General features: G+C 36.8%; 1 protein-coding gene across 1 annotated transcript in view; it reads right to left on the bottom strand.

Moving 5' to 3' along the window:
* The window catches only part of LOC114454080 (contactin-associated protein-like 2), a 180,942-nt gene that overhangs the window by 73,560 nt on the left and 88,281 nt on the right, over positions 1–19,101 (bottom strand). Inside the window, exons 7-8 of the mRNA XM_028434222.1 lie at positions 15,067–15,223; positions 3,111–3,238 (exon numbers count right to left, since the gene is read on the bottom strand). Coding sequence (XP_028290023.1) covers positions 3,111–3,238; positions 15,067–15,223 — 285 coding nt within the window. The remainder of the gene's footprint in view (positions 1–3,110; positions 3,239–15,066; positions 15,224–19,101) is intronic.

Genomic DNA, 19,101 nt, shown 5'->3' with positions numbered 1-19,101 from the left:
ATGAAGGGTTCTCTAGTTTCTTAGATCAATTCAACTTTATTTACACAAATTACAACAAAGTCATATCAAAGTGCTTTACAAAATATGCAGCCCATAGTAAGAAAGAAAGAACCCAACAAGATCCACATAAACAAGCATTTAGTGACAGTGGGAGGAAAAAAGTCCAACTTGGAAGAACTCTTAGCCTTTTGCTAACTAAATGAGCCAATAATATCACGTGAACACAAACAACCAATGAACCTAAATGTTTAATAAAATAATGATGAAACATGGACACCCGTCTCTCATTCTGAGCGACAGCTGTCAAATCAGCACCAAGGACAGCGCAACATCACTGCTAATTCAGCCACTCTCATCACAAAAACTCACAAATACTAAATATTTACAAACTTTCACACCCATAAGGACAAAACCCCCCTAGTCCAGTGTTTCTCAAAAGGGGGTACGTGTACCCCTTGGGGTAGGCGATGGCACTACGAGGGAGAGAATAAGTGGAAAATTAACAAATAGTGATAAAGTGTGAGTCTTGGTCCCACCCTAGACAATTATAGAAATAAATCTATTCAGGAGCCACTAAATCAGTGTTTTTAACCTTGGGGTCGGGACCCCACGTGGGGTCGTTTTGAAATTTCAGAAAAATTTGAACAGAATTGTGAAATATTTTGAGTTTTTTTTTCCCTGTATTTTTATACATTCCCTTTGTGAAATATAAATCAAGTTCAACTAAAATGCAGTAGAACATTTTGTTTTTTTATCTGAGCTCAGACGTGATAAACTAATTCTAGACAAAAAATGTCTTTGGGGTCGCCAGAAGAATAGGGTCACGATCCAAAAAAATGTTGGGAACCACTGCACTTAATACTGTATTTTTCCACTTATTTACAAAATGAAATCCTTTAAAACAGTGATTCTCAACTGGTGGGTCAGGACCCAAAAATGGGTCATGGACCTGTACTTGGTGGGTCTAATAAATACTTATTGTCTCTCATGTTGGTTTATTTTGAAAGAAACTTTTCTTTTGACTGGCATTCTGTGAAATGCATGTTGCAGAGGAATATATATAGATTATTATTATTAAAAAAAAACAAAAAAAACCTTATATGTGTTTTTTCAACAGCTATTTTTTAAAAACCTAATTTGGTTGGTTGAATTGTAAAAAAAAGATTTAATGACGTGACAAAATGTGGGTCCCAGTGTGAGACTAGTTGAGAACCCCTGCCTTAAAATGTGTGTTATCACTCGTTCATTCCATCATTATGATCTATAGTTGTTTTTAAATAGTTTTCTAAGAAAAATGTTGTAGTCGGACAAAGGAGAACCATTGCTCTAGTCTAATGAATCAGCAGCGCAGCAGAAAATAAAAATAAAATGCGTGCTTAGCTTTTTTATTCGTCCAAAACAGCCACAAAAACAAATCCAGCCATGAAGCCATTTGTATCCTCAACACTTTTTTTAATATTGCACAGCCGAGGCCTGCTTTGTCTTTCATAAACCTATAGTAGTAGCTCATTGAACTGAACCTCTGTCCACATTTCCTGGTCTTAATGTCCATACCAGAACTTTCTCTTCTCTCTGTCCCTGAGTTCTCCTCATGTCCCCTGGATAGTTCTCCTCCTGTGTCCTGTCTGTTGGAGGCAGGTTCTCCTGTATTAGCATCATCGCTACAGGTGCTGCTACTCGCTACGCTAACTGCTGCTGCACTTTTCCACAATTTCCACAGAAACAACTGTGGACTTCGTTACTTCAGACTTAAGCCCTATTCACACAGAATTAGTTTCACCTAGGGACAGTGACGTGCCGTGACCACTAGGGCTGGGTAGGCACTGCCTACCTTGCCTACCCTGATGGCACGTCACTGCCTAGGGACCACATGTAATAAATAAATCACCCCCCAACGTCTGCTTTTTATGTGGTGCATTAGCACAGGATAACTGAAGCCTGAGATTTTACTGAAATTTATGGACATCTGAAAACGTTAAAACAACTCTGCAGATGTTTGACCACAGCTTCGTGCTGTTACTGCTAGCACTAGCCAGCTGTATTAAATAGAAGGCTACAAACAGAAAAAACAAAAATGATGACCACACAACGCAAAGCAGGACATGATCTATCATTTGTTTCTGATATTGCTCCTTTTTTTTTGTTGCCGTAGGTTACGGGCCGATAAGGTTTTGCTGGCCCGGGACCCAAAAGCTTTTCTAAACACTCCAACGCAGCCTCCATTTTTCACCAAAAGTAAATAAACATGCGTCCTGGGTTAGTGAGATTGATGATGAGCACATATGCGCATGTATGATACAGGAAACAAAACAACAAGTAATCACGCATCAGATCCCGCCCATTTCTGTCCAAATCACAGAGAGGCCTACTCACGTTGGATTAGTGTTATCACAGCAAAATATATTAGATAATTTGCGGGGAATTATTACTTTACAAATTACTGACATGGCCGATTCGCACGGGATTAACATCTCAAACATTCTCCGCAATTGTTACAAATTTGGTCCCGAGGTAAATCTAATCCCGTGCGAACATTTTACAAATTTAACAACTATAAAGTGTAACAATATGCATGTATAAAATGTAACAAGGTGTTACATTTTGTGCAAAACGTTTTTACATTTTTGGCTCCGCATCTTGTTACATTATTTACCAGTTATTACTGAGAGAAACAATTTTGGTGCAAAATCATACTTTAGACGTAGCGTGGGCGTGGCCTGACCATTCCCCTCTCTTTATCACTCGCACTCGGTTTTTACATAAAATTTTGTGTGTACGGTGAAATTTCCGGCGATTTCAACTCAATAAAAGACACAGCTGTCCAAATATAATACTGCAAAATGTAATCAAAACACCAACCACAAAGCAAAACAAGATGCTGGATCCAGTCACGTGAAGGGTCGGTTAAAATTTGGGAGGTGGCGGATCTGGTTTCCGGCCCAGATTAAGCCCCGGTTACACCACTGATCTTTAACCTTTGTATAATTAATGGAATATATCTCATCATCCTCTTGATATTTCCAAATATTCACTCATATATTTGGCCACTAAAACCCATGGAAGACACATCCTCAGTGGTTTAAAACCAGTATCAGTGACACAGTACTTACCGTCTCCTTGACAACTCAGAGGTCCGACTGTCAGCCTGGCCTCAGAGCCCGGTCGGTTGGTGTCGCCCACGGCAACCTGGCTGACGGGCAAGTGTTCTTTATAGATCAAAAGACCAGAATCTTCCCTCCTGTGAGACACACAAGAAATAACACACACACACAAAAAAACCTGGTTTGATTTGTTTTCCACCATCTGTGATTGAACAATATATTGCTTTTGAGAGCCTGTAGCTAAAATGAAACAAAGAGAAAGTGCTTCTGCGCTTACAGCAAGACAACTCTCAAACTCTGCTTTCAGGTAATAAATCATTGTGATGGAATAAAAATACATTTCGATGCGTGGAATTACTATAAATATACAGTATATATCAACTGTGTGGTTTATAGTATACCACCTGGTGAGCAGAAAGCAGGGAATCAGTCTTGAATAGTGGCGAGTTTAAAAAAAATACTCACCTGTCAGAAGTGGAAACATCATAACTCTATTCTATGATTCTATTTCTATTTCATTTTGTCTCCCATCAACTTCTATTTTTTTTAGTCGTCTTGTTATATCTCCATGCTTATTCTGAACAGTATCACAGCGATGCTGGAGATGATTTTAGCTGAAATATAGTCTATTAAAATAAAATAAACTTTTTATGTTTTTAATGTGACGAGGGTAACTTTAATCATCTGAAGGTGGTGAAAGCAACACAATAACATCATTTCAGCTGAAAAAGCCCACAAACACATAGAATTCCTTCTTTTTTTTGTCCAAGGACTGGAATCTTCAAACATCATGTATGTAGAAAAAAACATTAGAGGTGGGACTTTAGCGCATTAATCGCAATTATTGAATTACAGAAAAATAACACGCGCACACAAAAAAGTGCTATTTTTTCTAGTTTAATACATACAAACATCAGAAAAGCATGAATATAACTTAGTGAACAATGCAATTATAATATTTATTCACATTACATTAGGTTAGCACTGATGGAAATAAACACTATTTTGTTGTTTAAGCGCATTATTGTTTTCATTGATTCCGTCATAAACCAAAGTACATTTAAATTGGAAAAAACGTTGCTTCTCGTGTCAAATATTATGTGATTCATTAGATTAATCAAGATGAATTAATTACAAAGTCTCTAATTAATTAGATTGTTTTTAATCGAGTCCCGCCACTAAAAAAACATGAAATTACAACAAATGAGCAAAATCTACTCTGAAAATAACCCGTTAATGGCAGTTTCTGATATCCTATAACCTTTAATGATTAGAAATTAAATGAAAGACTACTTGGAGGATATGGTTGTAAAACCGTGTTCACTGGAGAGCAGCGTACATTACATTTATGTCATATGATTATGAGCAGCAGCAGGTTGCAACAACTGGACTCATTAAGACAGATCTCTGGTGATGATGAACTGCTATCTTCAAAGTAATCTCACTTTTTCCTTTGAATGAGAAACATGGCGTTCTTTTGTCGTCATTGTTATGTGAACACGTGTCGTTCTGCGATCACAAACCAGCGTGAATAATTAACTGAATAATTGCGTGTGGTTCGTTAGAGAAAGACTGCAGCAATTAACAAAACACTGGGTGTTGAATTTGAACCAATAATTGAATGATGTGCAGGTTCAGAGCGAAACATTAGCAGCTTAAATGAACTCACGTTGTACTGATACAAGCCTCATTTGGACTTTAATATACATCCAACATTGAGGCGTATGAAGATAAAAACAAAGTTATAAAATTAAAATACAATTTTAGAAGACTAGTACAGTGCCCATCGGAAGTATGTATTCATATAGTGGGAGGAGCTTAAGTAGAGTTGTCATTTATGGTCAAATGAGTCTGTGTTTGAAGGTTGGATGTACAAAGAGGTGTAAGTACTCTGTAGTGTTATAAAAGGGGTTTTACACTAAGTGAGTCCTTTAGAGGCTGGATTCCCACCACCACACCATGTTAGAGGTTAGTTTGCTAGTGGCTTAGTTCTTAGTAGTAATAGTACGTAGTATCAGTGGGCGTGCCGCTCAGACGCTCCTCCCTCTCATGTCTTGTTTGGTCTAATTTGTGTTGATTTCAAAATCAAAATAAACGTTTTGAAACATAAATCTAGTAACTATAGTATGATTAAAAAAATATATAATATTAATAATAAACAATATTAAATAATGATAAAGTAATATAATGATAATATAGCAACACTAATAATACAAATAGAATACCAGTAACTATAATAATAAATTATTGAAAAAAGAAAATAAGAATATAATGGTAATTATAAGAATAGCAATAAGATTAATGCAGTAGTTGTACCAATAATAATAATATTAATAATAATGGCAATAAAATAACATGATGAGAATTAATTAGTCAGCATGAAGGCTGTAAAAGGTTGTGCCTCTCATTTCTTCCTTTTACCTAATCAGACAAAGAGAAATTTAGTAGAAACATCATTTTGGGAGGGTTTTTTTTTCTTTTTTTTATTGATTGTGGAATGAGTGACAATAGTTTTTGTGAATTTTAAAGAAAGTTTTCAAGACTTTATCTTTTCTGACTTGTGACTTCAGGAAGTCACAGAGTAAGACAAGCATCCCCAACATTTAAAGCTTTCCATTTATTTGACTAGTCAGTATTAAACTACACTTCCAGTCCAGATTTTGCTCCAAGTCTGTATCAGCTGATGATGTCCATGATCAGATCTTTTACCTCCTCTGCCATCGCTTTGTCAGAAAGTTGATGAACCTCTTAAACACAGATTTCTTCTTTGGAGGATCTTTCTCAGGTTCACTGATGTTCATGCTGAGATTTCTTTTCAACAGATCAGTTTCTACTTTAGCAGAGGCCTTCTTCTCCCTCAGCAGCATGATTTGAAAATGAAGGTTCTCCTGCTCTTTCATGGCCTGAACGTGTTGTTCTAGAAGTTCTCCTTCCTTCTTCTTCAGCCTGGTCTGAAGAAGGTGGATCAGCTCCTTGTCCTGTTTTTGGACGTCGTTCAGTTGCTTGTATTTCTCTCTTGTTTCTTCAAGCTTTTCCTGTTCAGTAGTGAGACAGGCCTTCAAGGTGGAAATCATTTTTACATTTTCAGCCTCCAGATGAGCTTTATTTTCCAGTTCCAGGACTTGGATGGAGACCGTACGCTCAGCTGTTTCCCATAAAACGCTGAGGCGGGAGATTTCCTCTTCTTTGAGGTGAATCATCAGAATGGTTTGCTGTTGTTGAGCATCTTTTTCTGTCGCCCACTGCTCCTTCAGCACCTTAAAGTCTTCTGATGATTTCTCCAGAGTCTGTTTGAGGTGGTCAATCATCTCTCGTTGCTGCTCAAAGATGGTCTCCTTCTCCTTCTGTGTGTCCAATAATCTGGCCTTGTCTTTGTCCCACTGGGTCAGTTGGGCCTCTAATGCTTGTTGGGACAGGTTCATAGACAGTTTAAGGTTGTCATTTTCCTCCTTCAGTTGGTCCAGCACAAAAGTGTCATTTTGGACCTGAGAACATTGGAGGATGGACATTTCCATCGGCTGAGAGCCAAGGAGTGAAGTGTTCTCCTTTTCAGGACTCAAACCATTTATTTCCTGGTCCTGTTCGGTCTGTGTGTCCTTCAGATCCTCTGTTTCTACGTCCAGTGAAGGACCAAGCTGTGTGAGCTCTTTGTTCATCAGCTCCAGAGCTTGTAGTGAGATGACTGTCTCATTTTCCACCGTGGAAATGTTTTTGTCCTCATTGTCCAAGCACAGACTCTCTGTAACAGACTCTGGGTTGTGAGCCTTGTTGTCTGCTACTGAATCTTTAACTGGTTTCTGGTGTTTAGAAGATCCATCAGGACTTGGTGAAGGTTGTGAATCAAGGAGGGAAAAAAGCTTTGTCCAGTCAAAGTCTTCAGTGGGAGCCATCACTGGATCATCTTTCTTATTTTTCTCAAAACGGCGCCGACCCTGTCTGTGAGCGTTCTTTTTAGGCATTTTAGTAGTTGAAGTTTGAGGATTTAACAATGTAAATGTTTCTTCTCAGGCTCTGAACTGCTTTGTGTGTTTCTCTTTTCATAAGATCAAAGACGAACTGAGTTCTCTTAAAATAGATGAAAGAATCAACAAAAATGTTCCAAAAACATCACCATAGCAACGATTCCAAGTGAAGCAGAATTTATGCTACTGCTAAGCTAATCTTTTTAGCATCTTTTGAGTCATGTTTTATTTTAAATAAAGTGTCACAATAAAACACAAATGCCCCTGAGTTTTGAAGACTCTGTTCACTTCAAAGAACACAGATAATTTATTTCAGGCCGTTACTATGGAAACGTTAAACGTAATCATAAACTACCACTTTATGCATACGCAGCGCCCCTCATTGGCCGGTTTAGGTCACGTGATAGGTGCACCACATGACTAAAAGTACAGGAAAGGTCAGGCAACGTCATCGGTCGTACCCATAGTCAGGGGGGCTACACTGTAAAAAGTCTTTCATCGATGTAGTTGGTATGACTATTTTAAAAAGAATATCTGCTCAAAAAAATAAATTTCAATTTATTTTTGCGTTTGTGAAAGTTGGAGATAAGTAATAAGTGTGAATATTTACCTAACTTATCATTTTACTTTGTAAAATTAATTTTACTGAACTTCAAATAAAAATGATTAAACAAACTCATTTTTTCAGCGTTTACCAAACCTAAAACTTAAGGACACGCCCACACTGGAGGGTAAACTTGTCTGGTGACGTCACCGACACCTGCACTGAATGATTCAGTTGGACTGAGACTCAGAGACGACAATGCATCATGGCAGACATGTAAGTGTTTTTATTTCTCTAAATGAGCTTTTATTTGAATGAATATGAGTGTGCTGCAATATTTAATCCCAACTTTAATGCCAAAGCATGGCTTGTTCACCCCCCCACTATTTTTGTCCATGTGCGCGGGGCTAATGCTAACATGCTAGCTAGTCATTAGCCGCACAGTTTGTGCTAAATTATCAAAGGTCAACATTACAAGAAGTGTAATCATTTTAAGACAGCAATGCATGTTTTGTTATTGCAATTAAATATACTAGTACAGTGCCCGTCGAAAGTATGTATTCATGTGGGAGCATAAGGGGTATATTTGCGGGTGCAAAATGTGGGTGCAGTTTTCCTGGTTTAATTCTATGGGACATGTGCATGACTTCATCACTTTTATATTTTTTTGTATGGTGTATTTTTCTGTAACGTATGATTTTTGGAGTCATGTGTATTTGTGTATCTTTTTGTTGTCTTTTTGATGAGAATACCAGTAACTATAATATAAAATAATTTAAAAAAAAGAATATAAGAATATAATGGTAATTATAAGAATAGCAATAAGATTAATGCAGTAGTTGTACCAATAATAATAATATGAATAATAATGGCAATAAAATAACATGATGAGAATTGATTAGTCAGCATGAAGGCTGTAAAAGGTTGTGCCTCTCATTTCTTCCTTTTACCTAATCAGACAAAGAGAAATTTAGTAGAAACATCATTTTGGGAGGGTTTTTATTTCTTTTTTTTTATTGATTGTGGAATGAGTGACAATAGTTTTTGTGAATTTTAAAGAAAGTTTTCAAGACTTTATCTTTTCTGACTTGTGACTTCAGGAAGTCACAGAGTAAGACAAGCATCCCCAACATTTAAAGCTTTCCATTTATTTGACTAGTCAGTATTAAACTACACTTCCAGTCCAGATTTTGCTCCAAGTCTGTATCAGCTGATGATGTCCATGATCGGATCTTTTACCTCCTCTGCCATCGCTTTGTCAGACAGTTGATGAACTTCTTAAACACAGATTTCTTCTTTGGAGGATCTTTCTCAGGTTCACTGATGTTCATGCTGAGATTTCTTTTCAACAGATCAGTTTCTGCTTTAGCAGAGGCATTCTTCTCCCTCAGCAGCATGATTTGAAAATGAAGGTTCTCCTGCTCTTTCATGGCCTGAACGTGTTGTTCTAGAAGTTCTCCTTCCTTCTTCTTCAGCCTGGTCTGAAGAAGGTGGATCAGCTCCTTGTCCTGTTTTTGGACGTCGTTCAGTTGCTTGCATTTCTCTCTTGTTTCTTCAAGCTTTTCCTGTTCAGTAGTGATACAGGCCTTCAAGGTGGAAATCATTTTTGCATTTTCAGCCTCCAGATGAGCTTTATTTTCCAGTTCCAGGACTTGGATGGAGACCGTACGCTCAGCTGTTTCCCATAAAACACTGAGGCGGGAGATTTCCTCTTCTTTGAGGTGAATCATCAGAATGGTTTGCTGTTGTTGAGCATCTTTTTCTGTCTCCCACTGCTCCTTCAGCACCTTAAAGTCTTCAGATGATTTCTCCAGAGTCTGTTTGAGGTGGTCAATCATCTCTCGTTGCTGCTCAAAGATGGTCTCCTTCTCCTTCTGTGTGTCCAATAATCTGGCTTTGTCTTTGTCCCACTGGGTCAGTTGGGCCTCTAATGCTTGTTGGGACAGGTTCATAGACAGTTTAAGGTTGTCATTTTCCTCCTTCAGTTGGTCCAGCACAAAAGTGTCATTTTGGACCTGAGAACATTGGAGGATGGACATTTCCATCGGCTGAGAGCCAAGGAGTGAAGTGTTCTCCTTTTCAGGACTCAAACCATTTATTTCCTGGTCCTGTTCGGTCTGTGTGTCCTTCAGATCCTCTGTTTCTACGTCCAGTGAAGGACCAAGCTGTGTGAGCTCTTTGTTCATCAGCTCCAGATCTTGTAGTGAGATGACTGTCTCATTTTCCACCGTGGAAATGTTTTTGTCCTCATTGTCCAAGCACAGACTCTCTGTAACAGACTCTGGGTTGTGATCCTTGTTGTCTGCTACTGAATCTTTAACTGGTTCCTGGTGTTTAGAAGATCCATCAGGACTTGGTGAAGGTTGTGAATCAAGAAGGGAAAAAAGCTTTGTCCAGTCAAAGTCTTCAGTGGGAGCCATCACTGGATCATCTTTCTTATTTTTCTCAAAACGGCGACGACCCTGTCTGTGAGCGTTCTTTTTAGGCATTTTAGTAGTTGAAGTTTGAGGATTTAACAATGTAATTGTTTCTTCTCAGGCTCTGAACTGCTTTGTGTGTTTCTCTTTTCATAAGATCAAAGACAAACTGAGTTCTCTTAAAATAGATGAAAGAATCAACAAAAATGTTCCAAAAACATCACCATAGCAACGATTCCAAGTGAAGCAGAATTGATGCTACTGCTAAGCTAATCTTTTTAGCATCTTTTGAGTCATGTTTTATTTGAAATAAAGTGTCACAATAAAACACAAATGCCCCTGAGTTTTGAAGACTCTCTGTTCACTTCAAAGAGCACAGATAATTTATTTCAGGCCGTTACTATGGAAACGTTAAACGTAATCATAAACTACCACTTTATGCATACGCAGCTCCCCTCATTGGCCGGTTTAGGTCACGTGATAGGTGCACCACATGACTAAAAGTACAGGAAAGGTCAGGCAACGTCATCGGTCGTACCCATAGTCAGGGGGGCTACACTGTAAAAAGTCTTTCATCGATGTAGTTGGTATGACTTCATTTTAAAAAGAATATCTGCTCAAAAAAATAAATTTCAATTAAATTTTGCGTTTGTGAAAGTTGCAGATAAGTAATAAGTGTGAATATTTACCTAACTTATCATTTTACTTTGTAAAATTAATTTTACTGAACTTCTCATAAAAATTATTAAACAAACTCATTTTTTCAGCGTTCACCAAACCTAAAACTTTCGGACACGCCCACACTGGAGGGTAAACTTGTCTGGTGACGTCACCGACACCTGCACTGAATGTTTCAGTTGGACTGAGACTCAGAGACGACAATACATTATGGCAAACATGTAAGTAAGTGTTTTTATTTCTCTAAATGAGCTTTTATCTGAATGAATATGAGTGTGCTGCAATATTTAATCCCAACTTTAATGCCAAAGCATGGCTTGTTCACCCCCCCACTATTTTTTTTCCATGTGCGCGGGGCTAATGCTAACATGCTAGCTAGTCATTAGCCGCACAGTTTGTGCTAAATTATCAAAGGTCAACATTACAAGAAGTGTAATCATTTTAAGACAGCAATGCATGTTTTGTTATTGCAATTAAATATACTAGTACAGTGCCCGTCGAAAGTATGTATTCATGTGGGAGCATAAGGGGTATATTTGCGGGTGCAAAATGTGGGTGCAATTTTCCTGGTTTAATTCTATGGGACATGTGCATGACTTCATCACTTTTATATTTTTTTGTATGGTGTATTTTTCTGTAACGTATGATTTTTGGAGTCATGTGTATTTGTGTATCTTTCTGTTGTCTTTTTGTGCATAAATGTTTGCTGTTTTTTATTTAAATTTTTTTGTAATGTATGTTTTTTTGGAGTCACGTGTATTTTTGTATAATTATTGTTTTTGTTGCTATTGTAGTGTGATTCAGGAGTAATTTTGTGTATTTTTTTGTATAAATATTTAGCTTTGTGTATTTTGAGCCATTTTCATATTTTTGTTGTTTTCTGTAAATGTATGTTTTTTTGAAGTCGAGTACAGTGCCCGTCGGAAGTATCTATTCATATAGTGGGAGCTTAAGAAGAGTTGTCAATTATGGGCATAATAACAACAACATACTCTGTAGCATTATAAAGGGGTATATTTGCGGGTGCAAAATGTGGGTGCAATTTCCCAGGTTTAATTCTATGAGACATGCGCATGATAAATGTGTTTTTTTTGTTTGGTGTTTTTTTCTGTAATGTACAGTGCCCGTCGGAAGTATGCATTCATGTGGGATTATAAGTATTTAGTTTAGTGTATTTTGAGTCATTTTCATATTTTTTGTTGTTTAGTGTGTGTGTGTGTGCCTGCCTAATTTTAACTAAACTTATCTATTTTCAGTAGTTAGGTGTAGTTGCAGGTGTGTCGTGAGTGAAGCTGCAGTAATCATCAGGCTTCACTATGTAGCACCGTCTACGATCTGACTCAACACTACAGTCAATACCACCCAATGAACGGGTGTTGTGACACAGACTGTAACCGGACTAAATGGTGGTCCATTACACACGTAGACGGTGCGCGATAGTAAAGCGCACCTGATCGGTGTGTGTGTGTGTGTGTGTGCGCGCGCACGTGTGTGTTTGAGAGACTACCTTGCACACAAATCTCCTCCGTTGGTTCTCTCACACACGCGTGCTGCTGAGAAATGTGCAGCTTTCAACACAGCAGCCATTGCCGTCAATAACTTCCGGGTGAGGTCTGTCCGGTCTAAATAGCGAACGGTCAAACTAACATGAAAATAAACGTTTTGAAATGTCATCACCAAATAAAGAACAGTAAAAAAGTAAGTGAGCTGTGTCGTGGAATAGATATAGCTGTGCGCTAGCGCCCCCTCACACCCTGAGGTCAAAGGTTGAATAGGTCCTTTTGCCAATAAATATCCCTTTTTCCTTATTTTTTGTCCATTTTTGCAAGTTCTTTTTGACACTTTAATTGAATTTTTGTCTTTCATTAGTTTGTTTGGCCACTGTTCATCCTAATGAGCGAACTTTTGCTCAATAAATACCACTTGTTTCCTTTTTTCCATACATTTGACCTTTTTTTTGTACCATATTTTTGCCCTTTTTCAATATTGTTTGCCACATTTTGCCCAGTTAAGCTACCCATTGCCATTAAATACCATGTGGTTCCTCTTTATTTTCCCATTTTTTGACCACTCATGACTGCTTATGGTCCATTTGAGTAAATCTACACTCTTTTCTTGCCACATTTTTTGCCACTTTTGGACCATTTTTGGCCACTTGTTACCATGTCTATCTCCACTCGCTCGTGAAAAACAAAACAAAAATGTAGCAAACGGGTCTGACCCACTTCAGGACAACGGCCCACCGGGACAATGCCTGGTATGCGCTGATAACAGCGTAATGTCAGTTTTTATGTAGAAAACTTCAAGTAAACTATTACCACATAGTCTCAAAGTTTGATCAAGTTCACAAACAGCTTTGTAACTTTCTCACGAAACTGATTTGAATTAATTTACGTTTTGTGTTCTTTGTTCATCAAACAGCTAGACAGTCTCATTTAAAAAAACGTGCGTATGTGCATTTCAGCGTACAGTATCGGCACGTCTTTGTGTATGCTGCCAAAATATGGGTAACGAGCGGAAACATTCAGATTGGTAATATTTCAAAAAGTCACTCAGCCAAACAATGAGACATTAACGCACACAATATTAACGACCAGAACGAGACAGTGTATGACTTCTGTGTAATCTCATCAGTTGCACAGATGAGGATCGAGACATGAAGGCAAATGGAATGTCTTCTTCCTGCTAACTCTCGGTAATTACTCATGAATGCACACGTGCACACACACACACACGTGCACACACACACACACATCGACAGCCATGCAATTGGCTTTAATGAGAAAATCCATCAGCTGGTTAAAAGAGCTTTGAAACAAACTGTTGTGGAGGCGAGAATCTTTCTAAAATAAGCACACCACTGATGGAGGCGTTCGTCATTCAGTCACTGCAGAATTTAAAAAAAAAAATACCAACCGCGTCATTAAGACGAACATTAGCGTTGGAATAAGTGAGAAATGTAGCTTCAGCTGAACTCTGAAGTTTAGTTTGAAGTTTTATGTCGCAGACTTTTGGGCTGACTGTTTTGTATTAAACTTCCTTATTATATTAAATTAAAAATAATCGTGGAACCAGAAACACATTCGAACACACGTAGATATGTCACTATTCCTCACCTCGTAATTCTTGGTCAGGGTCATTTTTGATGGAAAAAAAATATTTTTGGCCAGAGTAAAGTTGAAATGTCGAGAATAAAGTCAAAATGCTCCGGTGAATTGACTTCATTAGCAAACCTTCGACTTTTATTATGATATTGTGTTTTGAGTTCATTTTCAAAATTTTGACATTAAATCTTGCCATTATATTTTAACTTTATTCTCAAAATTTCAACTTCATTCTCAAAATTTCAACTTTTCATTTCATTTTGATTTGGCCAAAATTATTTTTTCCATCAAAATTTGCCCTAATCCTCTTCCATGTGAAACAATTGGATTTACCAATTTTAAAGACATTTTTTTTTTTCACAACAGATTTTAATCTATCCCAAATAGACAATGTTTTTACCAGTTTGTCTATATTTAATTCAGAGTTTTGTGAATGTGTTATTTTTCTTTAATTTTGTTCACAATTATTTCACTTCGTCACCATAAACCATTAAATTAGGAGATCTAACATATCATTTAACAATCTCTTTAAATGGATTTGTTCTGAATGGTTTGAAACAGACTGAATTTAACAAATGGCCCACGTGCTTTAGTCTCAAATTCAAAAATTTGTACCAATTGTTCTGTTATTATTCAATAGACACACTGTACATTTTTAGTTTGATTGGATGGACAGTTTTTGATACGTGGCCAATTCAGCGAGGAGGGTGTGTCCATTTTTGCCTTATTTTTCTTCCATTTTCAGCTTCCGATATCTCAGTAACTACATCACATAGGAAACTGACGTGTGGTATAATAAAAGAGCTCCACCTACTCTCTCAGAATATACACAAACATCTGCTATACATCCTATCTGGTGGACATTCCAGACCCACAGTTTGGGTCTGGAACATGTTTGGTCCTTCAATAAACAACTTAGCATATGTCTCAGCTCCCTGTAATTAGATTTAGCTTAGAGCTATGAACATAGACTGTTCACATCACTAATGATTAGTCACATAAATGCATTGGCTCTTGGGAAATATGAAAAAAATACTTTTTTTTTTATTACTATTTTCATTGACCCATAGCTGTATGTGGGAATGTAAGAAAAACATCTAATCTGTGTCCTTATTCATAGTATAAAGATTACTCTTTCTTGGGATATAAAACCATTTTTCTTCACGTGATTCATTCATTTTAGGCCTTTGTAGCTTGGCTCTCTGTCTTATAATCATTAGTTATTCACGAGTAGCATAACGCCACAATTTTCACACTCACCACTGTTTGGCGTCGGCGTCGCAGTTGCAGTCGTACTTTGCGTCAGTGCAGTTCCTGTCGATGCCACAGGCACATTTCTGGATACCCGGCCCCGAGCCGCCCCAGTAGAAATGCTTCTCGTTGCCACGGCCGACCCACCAAGTGTAGGGCGTTCCATCTACACACAAAACACACAAAATGTCATCATTTCCTTTCAAATCCAACATCATCCTGGGTTGGGGTCAATTATAATTGTAATCGTGTAATTTTAAAAAATGTTGCTGTCGTAATCGTATTTAAATTGCAATTGAGTTCAGATAGTTGACTTGGCAATTATAATTTTTCTATGTACAGTTCTACACATATGTAGTTAACAATTATTAAAACATGTTTCATGTCAAGCTTTCCCATATTTGACCGTTAAAAGAGGTATAGTGACACAAAAAAGGCTCAGATGTCCACACCAATAATATTAAAACTATATTTTCATTGATTATGAAGCCTAACAAGGTAATCAATAGATAGGAAAGAAATTAGATGATAGATATTTGATTTCAGTGTATTTTACAGCTGATTTAGGACCCGTTATCATTAGAGATGCTAATAGACAGCTAACACAAGAAGAATGTTACAATGTATTTATTTCAGGGTCAATAATTGTGTAATTGAATGTTATTAAGTGAGAAAAAAATGCAGGTCAGTGTAATTGTAATTGAACTTAGGTCATTTAAAAACTTAATTGCAACTGAAAAAAGTAATTGAATCCAACCCTGCCCGCAAAATTCTGTTTTTTTCTTTGTTTCTCTCCCCTAAACTTAAAATACAAGAGTGCAAACTTTAGCTAAACAGTTTACTTTATACTGCAGGTGATTAATTGGCAAACTTTTAAGTATTCAAACCTTTCCCACATTATTGTGATTTATAGTGACATCCAGCAGCTGCATGGCTAATGTGATTCATTCACTCAACATGTTTTTTACCCAGCTGGATGGTAAATGCCTCAGAGACTGGCAGCCACACTTGCCACATACTGTATATATATATATTTATATATATAACTCCTTTGAGCTGCTGGTACACAAACCACTCGACTATGACGGTTCGTTTCTGCGTAAGCGTGTTTCTGGTGTAAATTTGTGTTTCATTATTAATTGTAGAGAGAGAGAGAGAGTGTGTGTGTGTGTGTGTGTGTGGAGAGGGGGGAGGTCATTGCTTTTCAATAAGAAATGCAATAATCTTTTATTTGCCTTGGATAATGTATTCTGGCCTTAGTGATAACAAGGCAGAGACATAGATGTAAATATTTCTGGTGTCAGGAAATATATCACAGAAACAAAATAAGAAGAGGAAACCATATTGGGTTTCTTTCTTTATTAAAAAAAATAAATAAATAAATTAAAAAAAAAAGAAAGGCTTCTTTGTCAGAGTCCATCAGAGGCGATCACATCTCCAGAACTACTTTTATTCTCTCTTAGAAGGGATTGAAAAAGGCTTTGGATGCAGCGTAATTACATTAGGATGTGAGATATATATATATATATATATATATATATAGAAGTTTCATTAAGTTATATAACTTTTCTTTCATTTTACGTGGATAATTGACTAAATACTTAAAGTAGTGAAGGCACTGTTTGATGGACAGTAGTTAATTCTATCAAAGCACCCGTAGTGTTAAATGTTAACATGAGGACGTGTCACGTAATTTAATCTATTGTTTCGTATGTGCCATTTACCCAGAAATGAATGTGAACCAGCACAAAACATAATAATTAGGAAATTCTGTATGAAACAATAGAGTAAATCAATGTTTTTCAACCTTGGGGCTGTGACCCCATGTGGGGTCGCCTGCAAATAAAAAGGGGTCGCTTGAAATATCTCGTAATAATGACATTTCTAAACATTACTAATTAAAATTAAAAGTTTTCTTTTAAATTACTGTTCTTTTTCAAAATAACACACAATCTCCAACAACTGTATCCTAAACTATCACTTTCTCAAATAAAATGCAGTATAAAAATATCTGAGCTGGTACAGCTTGTCACTTTGTGTACTAATCCTGGATACTCTCTATTTGTAATTGTAACACAGCATAACAAACATGACCAAAAACGAATTTTAGAAGGAAAAAAAAAACATCTCTGGGGTCAGCAGAAACTTGTAAAATAAAAAATGGGGTCACGACATATTAGATTAAATTATGTGACCGAGACACAAAAACAAGCACACCCATCTTCACCATGTTTATTCTAATTATACAAGTAAGAACTGGAGCTTTACGTTAATATAAAAGCAGTTTATTTAAGATGTAGTAAAAGAAAAAGTGGCAAATGATCATTTTTTATGTGACTTTTATTATAGTATCAAAAAAGATGAAAATCTAGAAAAACACTCCAAATAACAGTTAGGGTTTTATCAAGTCATGAAAATGGAAACAAACTGAATTTGGCTTTTAATTTTTTTTTAGATAAGGCTATAGGAACACCCCATCAACTGCAGCTAAGTATCAAAAAATGTCAAAAACCATTCATGCTTTGACAGAAAAATAAAGAGAATAAGAGTTTCTCTCCCTTCTTTTCTTTAGAACTCAAGGAGCCTCAAAGATTCTGATTCAAAGAACATTTCTATTCAAGTGCAGTCACCTTAAATACTGAGACATGATACGTTGTGACCTACGTCGTGATTGATCCGTCTATCTAAACTAACTTATCCTGTTCAGGGTCAGAAAGTCTTCAACTGACAATCTATCACAGCAGGGCAAACAATTAAAGGACTGGAAGATGGTGAGAAAACTACGGAGGTGTAAAGAGTACCGATACATTCTACTCAAGCAGAAGTACTGTTATTTGATTGAATTTGTACTCAATACAAGTAAGTCATACATAAAATACTCAAGTACAAGTAAAAAGTAGCTAAATTAAATAGTACTCAAAGTAAAAGTTACTGGTTACGGTCACAACCCATGTTTATTTTTGGTAATAAATCTTGGTTCCCTTACATTCAGTAAACATCTAATGTAGACACTTAAAAAAAAGGATTATAACTTAATTTATTTTCCACAAAGGCATCTGCACAAAATAAAAGGTTTGTCAAAATGTACAATTCGTTACTGTTAGTAGGATGTATTATTAAAAAAAAACAAAAAACATATATATATATATATATATATATATATATATATATTAAATATTGGAGATACCAATGTTTATTTTCTCTATTTCTTTCACATTGTTTTGCTTCTTTTGTATTTCATGATGTTGATTGTTATGTGAATGCTGAAAAGCGTTGGATCTTGCATTCTTCAACAAAAAATATCAATAAAAAATGAAAATGTACAATTAATTTAAAAATAAAATAACACCAATGAATTCAAGTCAAAAGGCTCTTAGTGTAGCTAAATTTATTAACTCCAAAATTGAGAAAATAACCAACATTCAATGCTGTTTTGGCGCCGAGCATTACGTTTAATCTGATTGGTCGGCTATGATGTGATGCATTTGATTGTTGTTGTCTGGTCATTTAATTTTTTGTAGTTTCACAATGTTTGTTGATCATTTTAAAAGGAATAAAAATAATTTCGCAGTGATGGTTGGGTGTAGAAATGTAACAATTCTACTTCTTTTGAAACTTAGTTAACTACAGGTAAAATTACTGATTTAGAAATATACTAAAATAAGTACAAGTACCCATCCATCCATTCATCCATCCTCTTCCGCTTATCCGTTATCAGGTTGCAGGGGCAGCATCCCTAGCAGGAAGGCCCAGACTTCCCTATCCCCGGTCACTTACTCCAACTCTTCCGGGGGATGCCGAGGCATTTCCAGGCCGGCCGAGAGACATAGTCCCTCCAGCGTGTCCTGGGTCTTCCTCGAGGTCTCATTCTGGAGGGACGTGCCCTGAACGCCTCACTAGGGAGGCCTCAGGGGGGTATCTCAAGTAGGTACCCAAGCCACCTCATCTGGCCCTTCTCAATGCGGAGGAGCAGTAGCTCTACTCTGAGCCCCTCCCTTGACTGAGCGTTCAAATACACATGAAAGCAATTCAATTACAGTAACG

This window comes from Gouania willdenowi, chromosome 20, assembly GCF_900634775.1.
Source record: "Gouania willdenowi chromosome 20, fGouWil2.1, whole genome shotgun sequence".
NCBI lineage: Eukaryota > Metazoa > Chordata > Actinopteri > Blenniiformes > Gobiesocidae > Gouania > Gouania willdenowi.
This window is presented reverse-complemented; position numbering and strand designations above follow the sequence as displayed.